Raw genomic sequence first — 18977 nt, 5'->3', positions numbered from 1 at the left:
CCAGAGCTGAGCTGTGAGGGTCACCAACGCTGCTTTATTTGTTTAATGTACTCCAAGTATTATGAACTTACATTTTACATGATAATGCAATGTTGTCTTACAGCAACAGATGCTCAAACTTAACACAAATGACATTGCCAAAAATGTTATTTGTAGTGATGCATTTATATTTGTGTGTAAATGTCTGCCATGTGAATCCTTCAACATGTCTGCCGACATCTGTGCCTCACCAAATGTCTCAGGTAACACAGTGATGCTGCAAGATGGCAGCCATCCCGCTGCCTAGGTGTCGACAAATGTCTATTTCAAATAAAGTTATGTTGTTGACATGATCCCAGTAGAGTGCAAGCCTAAGAACGGCTAACATCCTGGATAGAACCCTCTGGCTCTGAGGCCTCTGATAGAAGGCCTGAGCTTGAAGTAGAAGTGCACAATTGGCTAGATGATAAGTTAGGTCAAGATAAAAATAACCATCGTTTGGCAGGTTAATGTGACTGATCCCAAATTATGTCATGTTTGCTCATTAATAGTCGCGAGTGTTCTAGGATGTCCAATTACAAACAGAATGACAACATCCGTAATGCGTACAACGCTGGAAGATGACATTGTCCCAGGTGCTTCATTTCAACAAAATTTTGACTTATCAATGCATTGCAATTAGTGTTGTGCCAATCGATTGGCCACCGATCATAATCATCTGATTTTCGTGAAAAAGTATATGATTGCTGATCACTCTTGTTGCCAATCACAAAACCGATCACCTGTATCTCATACTTCGCACCCTGCAGAGGCCCCATGTGCAACACATGTTCCGCTTTCCTTCACATTGCGCATGGAAGCAATGTCATGTTAATCTTTAATGTTTTCAGAGTGAATGGGGACATTTGCGTCTTCTGACGGAAAAATACCTTGAGGGTGAATCACTTTAAATTGCATCGACACACTGAATTTAACGACACTTGAAAACCCCCTCCCAAAAAACAAGTACTTAAAGGAGTATAGATGTGTCGAGTTTCACTGCAGGAAAAAAGTCAACCGGAGCAGGCAAAACGGTGCATAATTGCCAACACTCATCTGGATGAGCATGATGGTCAGAATGCTAAGCAGGTAACCTGAAAAATAATCCAGGCCATTGGACTAGATGACGAGCGGTAGAGGACGTTTGGTTCCACTGCTCTTTCTGTTGGACCACTGCTATGCCCTACTGAGATGGATAATCTGTGAAAAAAATACAGCTCCTCTGCCTCTTCCATGTATTCTGCAAAAGTACTTAGTTCAATCAGAAACAACCAATCAGATCCAGGAAGCAAATCTTAGCGCTGTCGTTCTCTCTTTACCACTTTGCAAAATTTTTTAAGATGCACAAAACAAATAGCCATGTTCTCAGGTAGTTTTGATTTAGTAACTTAGAATTGTTTATTGGAATGCAACCTACATTTGACTTTGAATTAAGGGCTATGTCAAATAAAGTCAAGTAAAAAAGGAAACAGTGTTGTGATATTTGACTTTATGCCTATTTTATTTATGCCTACTGTTAAATATTGTATTACTCACTGCAGATTTTACAGTTGTCCTTTTGATTGAATACTTGCTGCATTGTGTCTACAAGTTTTTTGTATATTTTTGTCTAAATTAGGTGATTTTGATTTTATTTTGCAGATCACATTCTTTTGCATGTCAAACACATTTAAAATTTAGGGCATTATATTAACAACAGAACAGTTTTTTGCATGCCCTAGCAGGGAGCTAGGGAGCAGAATATTGTGTGCTTGACGTCACGTTGCAAACAAACAAACATCACTGATAACTTGTGGTGTGGTTGTTTTATCTAATTGATTGTTTAGCTGAAGTTAAATCATGGATGGACCTAAATTTTCTTTACCTCAGTCACAACAAAACTCAATAATAGGCCTGTCGCGATAAACGATAAATCGATAAATCGTACGATAAATTAAAGCTATCGACGTCATTTTAATTATCGGCATTATCGTCTCTTCCGACCTTTTTCTCTTTCAGCTAATGACACTGAATGAAAAAGGGCTCAACTCCGGTGCTCTCCACTGACTCCTCCCTTCCTCATTTCCTTAGTGTAAAGCCCAGCGCACACTACACGATCTTAGAGCTGTCAGCCGATTGTCGGCCCATTTTCAAAACCTGACATAGACCACACATTAGCCGACAGAAATCCTAGGTATAACGGTTCGATCGGGTTCGGTCCTGCGGTGTGGTGTCCAACAATGGGCACAAAATAATGGCTACAAGTTCAGTTAACTAATTTTAAAACCAGGCATTAATCAATGCTTTACTACAATCTACCTGCAATGCATGTGGCTAGTGTCAGTGTAAAGTCCTGACTGAATGAAAATCATTAGAACCTATTTATGTCACGTTAACGAAGAACAGCTGAAAAGTTACCGGGTTTATCAACTGCGGTAGTAATTTCGCTCCAACTCCTCCTCTTGTCATTTCTATATTGTTTGCATGTTGAATAAACATTAATGTTGTTTCCACGTATCATCTCCAATGTCCGCTGGACTTCGGGTTGTGCCGTGTCAGCTGTTTGGGATTCCTCTCTGTAATTTCCCCTCAGAAAACACGGAGGAGAATCCGCGCTTTCTGATTGGCTACCTGTCACATTCAACAGGCTGCGTTAAGCTCCCAGTCGGGGAAAACCCCTGATTTGGATCGGAGCGGCAACGACGATCTACCGTAACACACCACACAATCTTAGAAAGACCAACGTGCTAAGGTTGTCATAAGGGGAAAAATAGGAGCAAAAAATCATGTAGTGTGAACTATTGCATCAGGTAGTGGGATGTGCCCATCTTCTCCATTTAAATCTAATTATTACTGAAGGGCAACATAATATACAGACTTCATAATTTGCACTCCTTTGGTTGAATGCAGTATTTATTTCCATTTTGGCTTTATGTTGTTTAGTTTTTTTTCCAGTACATTTTTTGTTAATGGAGACTGAGAATCCATTTTATTTTTGTTTTTGGTTGTTTTGTTTATTTTGTTTATCAGTTTCAGTGTTTAAGTGTTCTTTTGAAAATAAAGTGTATCTATCTTTGACAAGAAACCTCATGCATTATTACGTCATTTCCATTAAATCAGTGTAAAAAGATCTTCAAACAATATTATCGTTTATCGCAATAATTTTTGAGACAATTAATCGCTCAGCAAAATTTGCTATCGTGACAGGCCTACTCAATTAATATTATTTGGTCAAAACATTCCTACTTTACTCAATATTTATTATTGATAAATACTCAATATTATTGGTTACTCAACTTATTGGTTGAGTAACCAAATATTGTAACCATTTTGTCTGACTGCTGCCAGAAATCTTGGTGTTATCTTTGATAGCTGTTTAAAATTCAACAAACAAGTTAGTTCAGTTGTTAAATCAAGGTTTTACCACCTGTGGCTTTTAGCAAGGGTAAAGTCCTATTTTTGTTTTAAGGATTTTGAAGGAATTATTCATGCCTTCATTTACATCATGATTATTGTAATTAATTATATAAAGGCATAGAAAAATCCCTGACACAGCGTCTTCAAGTGATCCAGAATGCAGCAGCGCGATTTCTTACAGGCAGCCAGACGTTTGACCATATAAGGCCAATATTGGCCTTGTTACGCTAGTTGCCTGTTGCATATTGGATACATTTTAAGATTCTTTTAACAACTTAAAAAGTGTTGAATGGGTTTGCCCCTTGAATGGGTTTGCCCCTTCCTGAAGATTAAATAATAAATAATAAAAAGCCTTTCGGACTCGACTTAAGAGCAAAGGAGATCAGGCTTTTTCTGTTGCTGCTGCTGTTCATATTCTCTGGAATAATCTACCTTTCCAGAAGCCCACAGCCTGGATCATTTTAAATCGCTTCTTAAAACTTATTTTTATTCTTTGGCATTTAATTGGGGCTTGATACTGTAACTTTTCCGTTACAGTATCAAGCCCCGTTACAGTGATGTTTTATTTTTATTTTATTTACTTATTACTGTTATTGTTTTTTGTATGTTTTTTCTTTCTCTTTTTATCAACTTATTCTGTTATCATTTTTGTACAGCACTCTGGTGCAGTTTTAAACCTGTTTTTAAAAGTGATATATAAATAAATTTGACATTGACATATTTTGATAAAACTCTGCCTTTCCTGCATGAGACCTGTACAGAGTTCAAGTGGTGTCAGCATAACTGGTGAAAATAACGTCCTTATTGGAAATAAATGATTTTTAAAAATGGTCATAATTTTATTAAAAAAAAAATATATATATACATATATATATATATAACAATTACCCCAGGGTGTTACACGCAAACAGACATATAAACAAAAAAGGTCAGAACGACTTTCAAACTGGGAATTTTCAATACCAAGTGAATTCAGCCCATCTTGTCAGTAAACAGAAACCGTAAAGGTTGTAGTTTGGAAGTTCTTTACGGTTTTGGAGAGAAAGATGAACTGCTGGCTTTGCTGCAGTATTCAAAGCATTTTAAGACGCTCACAGTGCTAAAAATGATAGCAACAAGTTAGTCTTAAGGAAACCACCGGAACTCGAGTCTATTGGTGAAGCTTTTGAGGAAACATAAAAATTTTCCAGAGAGAATACAAGAGCTGAAGTGATTAAAGATCTCATAACAGAAATGATGGCACTCCACGATCAGCACTCCACCTTTTTTTTTTTTTTTACTTTATTTTTTATTTTTGGCAGTTTTAGAAATATACATACATTGAAAATTCAGACCCCCTCTAACACAAATTACAGAGTGTCTAGTTGGACAAGAGCAATTAAGTAGTAATAATAATAACAGTAAAATAGCTTAAAACCAAATGTGAGTACATTCACAGTCAACAGAAAAGATGTAATTACATTGATCATACATTTGACGCCAAGCTCCGATGGATGTTCCATTTCTTCCAATATTTATTGTATTTATAAGCAGCAAGTCTTAATGAAAAAGTCAGTCTCTCCATTGCATGTATTTCCTTAATTATTTCCTTCCAGTCCAATGGTGATGGTGGTTCCACATCAAGCCACTTGCGAGTTATAGCTTGCACTAGCTTTGCACCCACTAGTAATATTAATAGAAGATACCTATGCAACTTCTTCAGTAGACCACAGTACAATCACAGGATAAGTCCATCGTAGTATTGATTTTTTTTATTACCTCTGATCAGTAGGGTGCAATTTTAGTACATTTCCGAAAAACATGGAAATGTCCTGCAAACACATTCACACAGTTCTTCCAACATTTTGCCTTTTCAGGGTCATTACATTTGTTTACTTTTAAAGTTAGGGGTAACAAAAAAAAAGCATACCGTGCTTTTCCAAGAAAATTCCATTCAGAGTCCAGAACTTGAGGCGTGAATCACAGAATTGCACATATTTAACCATCATCAGTTACTGTTGTTTTGGCATCTTTTTCCAATTTAACCTCAATTTATGTTGTGTTAAATTTTCTCATTTGTAGACATAAATATAGTCAGAATATTGATTTTTTAAAATTTATTTATTTTTTGGGGGGGGCAGCAGGGGGAGTTCTTCGGTTGCATAATTCTAATAGGATTTTAATTAGTCCTCCAAAATCTTTATGTTCTTATTGTAATCTTGTCTTAGCTGGAGGTCACATTTTTCCAGGTTTTAATTATATTGAAGTTATTTAAATCTATTTCATTTTGTTAATTTTTGTAATCTTACAGTAATTTGTTGTGCCTTTTTGTGACCACTGTGTGAATCTCTTATCCATACTTGCAGGGAGACAATCTCTATCATAAGTGGGCCATCCAATTTTTACTTGCTTTAATATTTTATGCCATCTGTCCAATGGTACTTTTATCCACACATCTTTTGCACATTGTCCAAATCTACAAATTATGGATCTGGTCAACCAGTCTCTCAGTGATATTGATAACATTTTCTCAACGAGAAGACTGGGCACAGGAGAGCCTCTTGTCCTGCAGGGACATACCCGGCGGGATACACCCTGGATTTTAATTAAACACTTCGTGTTAGACCCTGGCATATTGATAAATTTGTGACGGATTGGGCTGGCTACTGAACACTGAGACTGTTATGCAAGTGTGGGACAGAAACACAAGTTGGATACGTGTTTTGCTTAGACTTGCAGCCTAGCTGAGAGAACTCTAATTCTCACTAGCAGGATGGAATCGATCTTGAAGAAGTTGCTAGCTTTGGTTCAGTGGAACGGCCACACTAATTTGAGTAATTGGGATGAACTGAGCTGTATCAGTGAGACTTTAGGGGAGATTGAAATGTCAAATCTACCTGATCTAAAACATTCTGAATTTACTTTCCTGTGTTAACCTTGGAAGAGCTGCATGCTTCAAATCTACTAAAAGATATGTAAACATAACACTCCTTCCCACCTCACCCCCTCCTCTTATCATCCATGTGTTTGTGGAGCTGGGCACTCCCAAGGACATGATGCTAGATAACACCATCATATCGGACGCATGCCGGGAGATTGAGCTTCACGAATCATGGCCATATAAATGCAATGCACAAACACAGCAAGCTCAAATACAGCAAGCACATACACTCATTGACGTGACCGCATTCAACCCATGTCTTTGTTTTGTCTGAATGTTACTATACTGTGTTCCAAATTATTATGCAAATTGGATTTAAGGTTCATGAAGATTACATTTTTTCTTGTGCTATTAAATTTATAGATGGTACTGTGTGTCAAGGCTCTTTGAATCACTATAATTAATTTCAGAGAGCTGGATTGATTAGTTTGTCTGGTGAACTCAATTAAAGGAAATCTACTTAAGAAGGATGTTCCACGTTATTAAACAGGCCACAGGTTTCAAGCAATATGGGAAAGAGAAAGGATCACTCTGCTGCCGAAAATCATCAGATAGTGTAGTGCAGTATGACAAGGGATGAAAACATTAGATATTTAACGGAAACTGAAGCGTTATCATACTATGAAGAGATTTGTGGCTTATTCAGAACAAAGATGGGTTTGTATAGATAAAGGCATAATGAGGAAGGTTTCTGTTCATTCAAATTCATCAGATTAAGAGATCAGCTGTTAAAATGCCCTTACAAAGCAGCAAACAGTTATTTGAAGCTGCTGGTTCCTCTGGAACCTCAAGGTGGAGGATCCTCCGGAACAGGGGTGGGCAACTCCAGGCCTCGAGGGCCGGTCTCCTGCAACTTTTAGATACATCTCCACTTCAACACACCTGGGTCAAATAATGAGGTCATTAGCAGGAATCTGGAGAACCTGACTTCACTTGGGAGGTGATTCAGCTGTTGGATTCAAGTGTGTTGGACCAGGGAGACATCTAAGAGTTGCAGGACACCGGCCCTCCAGGACCAGGATTGCCCACCCCTTGCGGTGCAATGCGGTGCATGAACCTACTATTCGGCCAACCCTAACCGGAGCTCACAAGCAGAAACGGTCGCAGTGGGCCCAGCCGTACATGAAGATTAATTTTCAAACAGACTTGTTCACTGATGATTGCTGTTCAACCCTGGATGGTCCAGATGGACGCAGTAGTGGATTGGTGGTGGATGACCACCACATCCCAACACAGCTGTGACATCAGCAAGGAGGTGGTGGAGTCATTTTTTGGGTCGAAATCATTGGGAGAGAGCTGGTCAGCCCCTCTATAGTCCCCGAAGGTGTGAGAATTACCTCAGCAAATTATATGGACTTTCTGACTGATCACTTTCTTTCATGGTTCAGAAAGAAGAGCTGTACCTTCTGTAGCAAAATCATCCTCATGCATGACAATGCACAATCTCATGCTGCAAGGAATACCACTGTGTCATTGGCTGCTATGTGCATAAAAGGGGAGAAACTCATGGTATGGTCACCATCCTCCTTTGACCTCAACCCTATTGAGAACCTTTTGAGTTTCCTCAAGCAGAAGATCTGAGGGTGGAATGCAGTTCATATGAAAACAGCAGCTCTGGGAAGGTTTTCTGACATCCTGCAAAGAAATTCAAGCAGAAACTTTCCACAAACTCACAAGTTCAATGGATGCAAGAATTGTGCAGGTGATATCAAAGAAGGGGTCCTATCTTAACATGTAACTCGGTCTGTTAAAATAACTTTTGATTTTAGTACATGTGACCACTTAATGCTGCACAATCAAAGAATGGCCATCTGCAGTTCTTTATAATCCATAAAATGTTTAGAAAATCTGCTGTGCATAATAATTTGGAACGGTGCATTTTGAGATTTTTATTTTTTTTAAACAAATACTGTTCTCATGGGGAGCTTTGTTCGGTAAAATTTGATTTATACTGTAAATAGTTCTTGACTTGAAAATTATACTGACTGACTGAAAATATCACTTGCATAATAATTTGGAGCACGGTGTATATGCATACTTCCCTTATGTGTCCTTTCCTCTTTTTATTTTACTTGTTAGAAACAGTAGAGTACTCACTATTAAACTAGAAAAGGAATTAGAACAAACTTAGATAGGTACAAGAACTCCATTCCTGTTTAGAGCGGCTGTATTCTATCAACCCAGATCAGGAGTGTCTAGTTTATATAGATCAACATTATTAGGTTCTTTTTTCTTTTTTTGCTCTTTTTTTTAGTTTATTTTGTTTGTTTTTCCTTTTAATTCATGTAAAGCACTTTGAATTGCCTTGTTGCATTTATGGGGGTGCCCCAAAGTTCTGAGGGTCCTTCTGGAGCTGCTGACTTAAATTTAGATTAAACAGAAGTTCAAATAATCGATATTCATTTTAATTGTGCTTTTTTGATTTGTTGTTTTTCAAAGACTTTATAGTTGTGGGTTTAGATAGCATTTCACTGGTGATGTTTTCTCGTAAAATATAATTACCCAGCAATATTTTTACATTTCCTGTCAACTTAACATCTTTTAATACAAAAATATGGTGGACCGCCTCGGCGCCCTGACCACTGGGCTTAGCAAGTTTTCTGGGGGAAACCCTGGTTTTGGATGTGTGGGTTGCGACTCTGTTGGAAGTTGCGATTCATAATCATGATGAACTAAAACACCAGGTGGGATTGCTACCATTCATCTCACGTCTTTTCCCCCCCCTTGAAATAAAAATAAAAAAAACACAACTAAATTGAACACTGTGGCTCACAAAGCTGAATTAAGTTATGCTACATATTTTATGTTCTTGCACTGTACACATCACTATAAACATTTTGAACTTAGCTCACATACCCAGCATGAACTAATTCCTATACACTACACACATTGACTAAAAAAAAAATTACATACAGATTTCATGACTGTTATTTCTGTACTCTTGTTTCTGTTTATTCTTGTGTTCCACTACTTCTGTGTACTTTCTGCTATTTTCACCAGGTTTCACCAATAGCATAAGTCGTACCTGGCTCATGCCAGATACGACTTATGCTATTTATAACCTATGTAATATTCATAATATTCCGCTTATGTTAATATAATACTCAGCTCCAATAAAACCAAAAAAATTCCAGTAACATTTGCCTGCTTTGCAAACTTTGCTATTTCCAAATACTTTCACCTAGAAACATCATTCAACTTTTAAAATGTAGTAATGCCCTTCAACTATTTCTGTATGTTTCAGCTTTTTCATATCTTTAACCGTTTTCATAAAATCCCTCTTCCTCTTCAACTTCACGGTGCATTATGATCATAATTCCTCTTTATAATGGATTTCAATTATGGAATTCTTCACCATGTTAGAAAGCAGAATTCCATACAATTTTTGTAATTTCTGCTCCTCCCTGAACAGCTTCTGAACACGCATTCAGTTTTCAGTTTCTACACGTTTTATATATCAAAACGTACCAGACATGGATTTTCTGAATCCATGTAACACTCATTGATGTGGAACTTGCAGTTTTCTGGCAAATTAGCCCAATGCATCGAGGCGTACCCCAATTGGGAATCTATATTGTGGAGGAGAAAAAAAAATCAGAACAAAGCTGGCTTCAGACATGTTTTTGGAACGTCATATCTCCTAAACAATGCAACATAGAAACACAAACTGACATAATTTCAGTTCAGACCTTCCTGGTGCTCACAATCTATGCATTTTTTTACCTGGTAATTTTGCCTTAAATTTTGTCTATTAGAAAGTTGAAAATCTGATTTACTCAAAAAATTTTTTTGAAAGTGCCAAAATGAGGCATATTTTACAGTCTTTTACAGCTCAAAGACAGAAAAGGGTTCTTGCATGAAAGAAGACATGATTGTTCACTGGCCCTTCCTGACGCCTACTGTGAATGAATTGTATCGGTAGCCCTTATAGTTTCCAAGATATAGGGAATAGTTTCAGGCGTCACCCATTTTATCAACATTTTTGACTCAATTTTATGCCTTTAATATTTAAAAAAAAATTGATTACGACAGAATCGGTTTTTTCATCCCAATAAAAATGGTGAGTGAATGACATCCATAACTTTTACGGTTCCTGAGATATCTCGAGTGGTTTGGAGGCATTGTTTGCTTCTTTGAAGCTCTGTGACAAGTTGGCTGCACTGTCACCCCCTTATGCAACTGGATACAGGCTTACTCTCACACATGGAGGTGCCTGTTTATTTATAGGCCCTGTGAAAACAGTGACTCTTTGAGAGCCAAAACAATGGCAGTTAAGCTAGCCACTGCTGATTTTAAATTATTGATGGCTAATGCTTAGAGTTAAAATTAGCATTTCAATTTGTAAGGTTAGTTCAAGCAAACATATAACACCTAATATTAGCTTTTCAGCAAATTCTGATTTAAAGAGCTAAACATAATAGACTGAATGGAGTGGATTAATATTAGTTAATCTGCTGGTTTTGGTTCACATGCAATTCACAACATTTTAGCTAATAACAGTTCAGTTGCATGTTTTTTTCTTCACACAGCATGTAGAATGTAATTATTGTACATCAGTGGTTCTCAGTTATTTTCTGCCATGCCCCCCCAGGGTTAATAATTTCCACACCCCCTCAACCTCTGCCATACACACACGCACCCAAGCACCAATTATATACTATTGTGAATCTGATATTTAAGAATTTATCTGTACAACTGATAGCTTTTTTTTTTTTACCTGGCAGTTTTACTTTCTTTGTCACAAATTTCTCTATCTCTCTTATGTCGGTATGTATCGTCAGCTCTGTTAACACTAGTATTTCAGTGTAGATTACCTCTTCTACAGGCTTCAAGAGGCAGCCTGTTGATTAATTTGAACACTGTTGCCATGTAGTGACCAGAGGGTTGTTTATTATTCAAGCGTGAATAAAGAGGACTATTGTAAAGTCCTGTTCTCACGCCCGTAGGCAGGATGCTCACATCTCCCCTGACACCTCGCCACTATCCCTCAGGATAGTGCCACTATCCCGCCATGCTGTTTGAGATGTATTGTTGTACATCAACATGGCAGTTCTAACCTTGCTTCCATCAGTAGTTTTTTTTAAAGCTAGCTTTAGCTTTAACATGGCTTTTTTCACTCTTCATGGATTATGTTACTGTAGGTTAAAATGCTAGTGCTAGCCTAGATGCTATCTTTAGTAATTTAGCTAATTTTAGACTTTTAGCAAATTTTACATTATAAAATATTGTGACCTTAAAGTTTAGTTTTGTAAGTACTGTTCTGCACCAATTTCCAATACTTTTTACTTTTTTGGTGGGATTTTTGCATTGTCTTCAAGTTTTCAGTCCTCAACAGTTTATTTTCTAGGCGTTTTTCATTGCTTTGTTCTGCTGCTTCTGCTTATTTCTTATATTTCTGCTAATCTGCAGTTATCTTCAAATGCTTCTGCAATTTTCACCATAAAATTTTGGCTTACGCTATTCACAGTGCTTTTTCGCAAGAAATGCTAACTTTATATATAGGCAACCACAGGAATCAACCATTTAAAGCTAAAACTCAGCTTCACACAAACATAAACTTGCTAGCATAAATGTTTGACTGGTGAACTGGACCATTCAAGGTCGCTATCGAGCTGATTTTTTTTTTATTAGCTTCTCCGCAAATCTTTTTGATAAACATTATATTAGCAAGACACTTGAAAACATACCTTTATCTTGGCTTTTTTCTATTCTTCTTTCTTTTCTCTCTCCCTGAAGGACAAATTCTTTTTTACCTGCCGTGACCACCAGGGGGTCCCTAAGAGCAATTTCTTTTCTTTTTTTTCCCCATAAAGAATAATCTCTACGTACATTATCACATATGTATTTTGTAAAAAGAAATGACGACTTTATAATGTAATGGTGTGATTTTGCTAATATAATCACAAAGAAATCATTACGAAAAAGAAACAACAAAAAAAAAAATCTGTTTCACTTAAGGAGCCCAAGTGGCCCTAAGCGGCCACTTAGTTTGCTTATGCCTCGGGCCCTGCTGTGAGGTGTCCTATTTTGATTAAAATTCTATCTGCTAAAGTTTGCATTAGTTCATTTTAAAGTGGACTTAAATATGTTGTATGCTCAGCTCAGCTAGGTAGCTAACTGGCTAGCTTGGATTTTTGACTTACATTTTTAACATCATGGGTGTTGCAAAGATCCTGTGTTTTAAGCTCTGGCTCAGGCCTGTGGTAGGGAGTTACTGGCAGGCTTATAGTTTGGTTTGTTCCATAATCTGATTTGGATTAGCATTGTTTTCAAAAAAATGGTTTGTTGATGGCATCATTTGCCGTTGTAAGAGTTTGAGGCAGTACAGGGCTCCTGGACTTCTCACCTTCTACCGCTTGTAGATAATTAGAATAGATCTGTTGGATGAAAAGGTGTTGTTGCAAAGTTCTTTTTGGTGTAGACATAGGATGCTGAATGTACTGTCAAAGTAATATTGATATATTTAATTTTTCTCAAGCACTTCACATGTGTTTTGAGTTGCCTGCACAACAATCCAGGATGTCTGTGTATCCATCACTTGACACGTTTATCCTTGCAGGATCGCAAATGGGGCGGGGCTGGTGTCTGTCTCCATCGGTCAAAGAGCGAGAGGCAGGGTGAAACCAGGATGTATGCTGTGAAATTTAAATGAAAAAATTTTAAATACCACTTTTGTTATTTGGTAATTCTACTACTGCCACTACTGTATTTAGCCTGCATTTACAACTATTAAGAGATTCTAATCTTGATTGTCAAGAGCATAATTTTATTTAACCCCAACTTTTACCCGAGTTCTCCTTGTGTTGATCTCTCTACTCTTACCCCTAATTTGAAGTCTTGTCAGACTTGGGAATAAAGATAAATGCAGTCATTACTTTTGATAGCCATGCATTAAGAGGTAAAATCTTTATCACCCTAGATGTCTGTCAAGGGTAAAATTTTTATTTTGTAAGTGTGACTTGGAAACACTGATCCGAGCATAAACATTAGAAATGTTGCTGATTAACACTTGCAATTCAGTATTGTGGATAAAAAAAAGAAAAGTGATAAAGTTGGAACTGGACGATATGGCTGAAAAACTTATCACAATGTAAACATTTCACATGTCTATAAATAATTAATGATTTGTTTTTAAATGTTTGAAGTACTGCCAAACCAATGGTGTGATCTTTTCTCTTTTATCCACAGTTTACTCCATGCCGTTATTTAGTTTTAAGCTGTTATGAGGCATGTTGGCAAAACATAAACTGCTAATGCTCAAGTTACTCAAGTTGTTGCTAGGTAACCAGAGTGAGTGAGTTAGTAGAGCAGCTAAAGTCTTTCCTCTGTCTACATCTCCCAGTGTGCCGTTTGGTTCTGGATCAGATTTTAGTGAATATTCTATATATTTAGTATTTTATCAGATATGTCATCTATTGATATTGAACTCACATCTATTGCAATATATATTATTGATTTATTCTTTAGCCCTATACAAAGTTTACTATTTTATCACCGATTTCAGAAAGTGAAACTTGTGTAATATAGAGATTCATAATGCAGTGAAATATTCCAAACATGTCATGTAATGTTAATGACTATGGCTTACAGCTTGCAGCTTTTAGATAATCTGCGTTGCGTTGTTGGTTCTAGTGCCTCATCTTCATCTTGACAATATCCTCTAGATTTTCTATGGGATCAGTGCAGTCTGCTTGTTAATCACGCACTGCAACACTATGGTTATCGACCAGCCTTTGGTACATTAGCATTGTGGGCTGGTACAGATTCCTGCAGCAAAATGTTAACAGCATTTCCATAAAACTTATCAGCAGAAGAAATTATGAAGTGCTCCAAAATTTTGTGGTAGACTATCTTCTTTCTTCACTTCGGCCTCTCGAAGATATGATTATCCGTGTTGCTGGTGCACATTTTCCTACCACGCTTTCCTTTCAGTTAACTTTGTATGGTTTGCAATACTTTTTAAAAAATGTTTTGTGGGTGTACTCTCTGTAATCAAGTTGTTGCTAGGTAACCAGAGTGAGTGAGTTAATCTTACATAAACAATAATCTTACAAGAAATAATGACTCTGTGTAATGAATTGGAGTCTCACTTTCAGAAATAAGGTAAAACATTATTGAACATTTCATCAATTACTGGAAACTCTATGAAATGCACTAAGTTAACACACATTCACAAAATATTTTTAGACTGTAACTTCGAAGCACCTAATGAAAGTAAAGGAACAAAATGGATGAATATGAAATTTTGGAGCACTACCTGCATTGGGGTCATTCAATTTCTCTTCAGACTTTCTCTTTAGGAAGCACAATGACAAATACAAAACAGCCTCAGCAGTAAACTTTTAGATTATAGTAGTAGGCAATCCTTTGCTCCATACAGAAAAATTAGTGTGATTCCCATGCTCAACTTCCAATTTAAACCAAACTTTTTACTGTCCTGCAATAAACCCTAATTTTTGATTAGGTAGAATTATTATTGCATTAACACCAAAGTGCAAGGGCTGTTCAATGCTTGTTAGATTATCTTAAACATTCTTCAGAAAGTTTTTACGTGATGAAGAAGAAATTCAGTCCCATGCTTTGTTCACTGCTGAATAAATACAAATGATGCGTTTAGTTTTCTGACTGGCAAAAGGTGCTGAAACAAGACTTAAGATGTGTACCTGCGAAGCCCCCCTTCTGCATCCTTCTGGTTCCTTCAGAAAGCGATAGTTTTAGTTTTTTCCCCCTGAATGATGGCCTCAAATATTAAATCTTGAGTACCTACGTTCTTTAGTAGCTTTCTCATCCTCTTTGGGGCTTTTTTTATACAGAAGTCGATCCTTTCTCTAGCTGCACAGAACACTGCCGGTTGCACGTACCCGAGAAAAACATGTGGGCGCAACAGAATTGCCTGTTTTGCTCATGTTAATTTTGACTAAAGGTGGAAAGCAGCTGTTTAATTTTGACCCCTGCCCCTCTACTGTCTGCCCTAGTGTTTAGACTCGTCAGTGGGGAAGAGGAAAAGAAGCTTGGCTGTTAGCTCTTCTCAGGACCCATCTTTCTCAGGATTAAACCAGGTGTGACATTTACCACAACACCCGCTGCCTCACTACAGCATTTGTTGCTTTGCTATTGAATGTTGGTTTTAATTGCATTGGTCCACAAGCTTCCATCATACCCTGGCATAGCACTGGAAACATGTATTGTCATTCTTTTGCTGTGTGAGAAGATTGGAAACGCCCATTAAAATTGTCATGTGTACTTATTATAGTTTCCAGTTATTTTAGTCATTTCAAATTTGACTACTTGTGTTCCGTAAAGCCCAATTCATTTCGTTCTCATAATTTGCTTGGAATGCCTGATGTAATATTTTATTCTTAGAGCTGAAGCAGTGGTATACTTGAAATGTATGAAGTTGCAAGTTAAAGTTCACTGATTTTCTGCTTTTGGCAGTTAGATTAAAACTATCATTTTGTGTTCATTATGGTCGATCTATGTAAAATCTTCCTAGATATTCTGGCTTTGCAACTGAAAGACGAATCAATATGCTCTTAAGGTATTAGTGTTTAAAAATTGTCACTGTCCACTCCTCAACAGAGCCACATAACTTTCTGGTAAAGCCCCTCTCAAAACAGATAAGGCCCTGTTGCACTTTTAGGTGCCCTTCTTTGGCGCTTCAAACTGTCAGAGGGTTATGATATTGAAAATGTGACTTTTTGCTGGATTTTGTTACCATTGGTGACATGGATACTCTTACATACATCATTGCATGGTTTTCGAATTAAGTTCATTTTCCTTATCCAACAGAAAGTCGGAGTAACTTTAGTTGATTTTAAGAACTGACTTTTTCAAGTTCCGCAGATGTCATCTGTGTTAACATAAAGGTATTGATACATTGATGGTGCTAAAACCTCTGTCACAACAAGAAGGAGCTTAGCTGCGTTGCATGAAGAATGGTAGCCGACAACGTGAATGCTGGAAGTTTAAAATGCCTTTAAAATATCACAAATATTCATTCAGGGTTATTTTCTGGGTATATGGCTCCTCCATTCTATTTATTGATTTGCCACAACTGATTACATTGTTGGCTAAGAAGGAAACTTTAATGGTTTAAACTGAACTTAAATATTAATATTTTGGACAAAAGTTCAAGGGATGAAGTTTGCAGACTATGCTATTGTTATATACAGTAAACTAACTAAATCCTGGCATAATAACCAATATACTCTTATTGATTATTGTATAATCAATATATATTTGACTATATATATATATATATATATATATACATACAGTACAGACCAAAGGTTTGGACACACTTTCTTATTGAATTCAATGAGAAGGTGTGTCCAAACTTTTGGTCTGTACTGTATAACCGACCCAATATCATCTGTATTGGTTCTAATATCGAAAAAAAAATTATAGATTGGGTATTTGTGACGATATGCCTGATCCAAAAGGGTAGAAGTGTTGTTTTGTGCTCTGAGAAACTTAATGCTTTATTTATTTTATGTTATATTAAGTGTATTTTCTGAACCATTTGAAAGAATATTTGTTGCTGATTATTTGTACGCGTTTGACCAAAGTCAGGGTCTCCTCCAGAAATCTTGCTAAACCTGATGGTAAGAGTGCTTGGGCAGTCCACCAATGGCCAACTGTGTTTTTGTGTAACTTTTTTTTTTTTTTAAGTTAACAGGAAATGTAACAATATGACTAGGTAACTATATGTTATTGGAAGGCGGTGACTATATTTAAACACAACAATGGAGTTCTAAGTGCCTTAAAACAAGCTATGCTGGTCATGTTCAGAGCCGGTTTAAGGAATAAGTGTAATTGAATTTTAACACAGACCATGGATCTAAAATTGAGAATTACAATTCTATTAAATTCGATTTAATGATTGCGTCAGAGAAATTTAAAAGCCTTAAATTGTTTTACATTTAAATTTAAGATTTGAAATTGATTTCAAATCAAAACAGTTTACAAAGTAAACTTTCAAATTTGAAAGTTTACTTTGTAAACTGTAAAAAAAAAAAAAATCGTCTTCATAGTTTAACATAACCTGATGTCAGCATCAGGTTTAGCCTTTGTGTTTGAGCTAGGCTTGTTCACAGATGCATCTTCAGTGGTGGAGAAAGTATTCAAAAAGTGTACTTAAGTAAAAGTACAAATACACAGACAAAAATGTACTCTAGTAAAAGTACCACATTATCATTTTTACTTGAGTAAAAGTAAAAAAGTACTGGTAGGCCTGTCGCGATAAACGATAAATCGATTAATCGTCCAATAAATTAAAACTATCGACGTCATTTCAATTATCGGCATTATCGTCTCTTCCGGCCTTTTTCTCTTTCTGTTGATGACACCGAATGAAAAAGGGCTCAACTCCGGTGCTCTCCACTGACCCTCCCTTCCTCATTTCCTTAGTGTAAAGCCCAGCGCACACGACACGATCTTAGAGCTGTCAGCCGATTGTCGGCCCATTTTCAAAACCTGACAGAGACCACACATTAGCCGACAGAAATCCTAGGTATAACGGTTCGATCGGGTTCGGTCCTGCGGTGTGGTGTCCAACAATGGCCACCAAATAATGGCTACAAGTCCAGTGAACTAATTTTAAAACCAGACATTAATCAGTGCTTTACTACAATCTACCTGCAATGCATGTGGCTAGTGTCAGCGTAAAGTCCTGACTGGCAGAAAATCATTAGAACCTATTTATGTCACGTTAACGAAGAACAGCTGAAAAGTTACCGGGTTTATCAACTGCGGTAGTAATTTCGCTCCAACTCCTCCTCTTGTCATTTCTATATTCTTTGCATGTTGAATAAACATTAATGTTGTTTCCACGTCGGCTGGACTTCGGGTTGTGCCGTGTCAGCTGTTTGGGATTCCCCGACGTAATTTCCCCTCAGAAAACACGGAGGAGAATCCGCGCTTTCTGATTGGCTACCTGCCACATTCAACAGGCTGCTTTAAGCTCCCAGTCGGGGAAAAAACCCTGATTTAGATCGGAGCTGCAACGACGATCTACCGTAACACACCACACAATCTTAGAAAGACCAACGTTCTAAGATTGTCATAAGGGGAAAAATAGGAGCAAAAAATCATGTAGTGTGAACTATTGCATCAGGTAGTCGATGTGCCCATCTTCTCTATTTAAATCTAATTATTACTGAAGGGCAACATAATATACAGACTTCATAATCTGCACTCTTTAGGTTGAATGCAGTATTTATCTACACTTTGGCTTTATGTTGTTTAGTTTTTATCAAGTACATTTTTTGTTAATGGAGACTGAGAATCCATTTTGTTTTTGGTTGTTTTGTTTATTTTGTTTATCAGTTCCAGTGTTAAATATTTTTTGAAAATAAAGTGCATCTATCTTTGGCAGGAAATCACATGCATTATTACGTCATTTCCATTAAATCGGTGTAAAAAGATCTTCAGACAATATTATCATTTATCGCAATAATTTTTTGAGACAATTAATCGCTCAGTAAAATTTGCTATCGTGACAGGCTTAAGTACTGGCTTTTAAAAATACTTAAGTATTAAAAGTAAAAGTACTTGCTGAATGCATTATCTTATCGCTAATACAATATCATTAAGTGTACCTATCATATTCAATTACCATACATCAGAAATGTTGCATTTTAAT

At 36.9% G+C, this 18977-nt stretch overlaps 1 protein-coding gene across 5 annotated transcripts in view; it reads left to right on the top strand.

Annotated features, from left to right (window-relative positions):
- Positions 1 to 18977, top strand: part of csnk1a1 (casein kinase 1, alpha 1) — a 96487-nt gene that overhangs the window by 23837 nt on the left and 53673 nt on the right. For 4 of the 5 annotated variants that reach the window (XM_028030580.1, XM_028030578.1, XM_028030576.1 and 1 more), the window contains exon 5: positions 15310 to 15393. The exons of the other annotated variant lie outside the window; for it this stretch is intronic. In XM_028030580.1, coding sequence (XP_027886381.1) covers positions 15310 to 15393 — 84 coding nt within the window. The remainder of the gene's footprint in view (positions 1 to 15309; positions 15394 to 18977) is intronic. 5 annotated transcript variants of the gene reach the window in all.

This window comes from Xiphophorus couchianus, chromosome 11 (genome assembly GCF_001444195.1).
Source record: "Xiphophorus couchianus chromosome 11, X_couchianus-1.0, whole genome shotgun sequence".
NCBI lineage: Eukaryota > Metazoa > Chordata > Actinopteri > Cyprinodontiformes > Poeciliidae > Xiphophorus > Xiphophorus couchianus.
The sequence above is the reverse complement of the archived record's forward strand: the minus strand, read 5'-3'. Positions and strand labels throughout refer to the sequence as shown.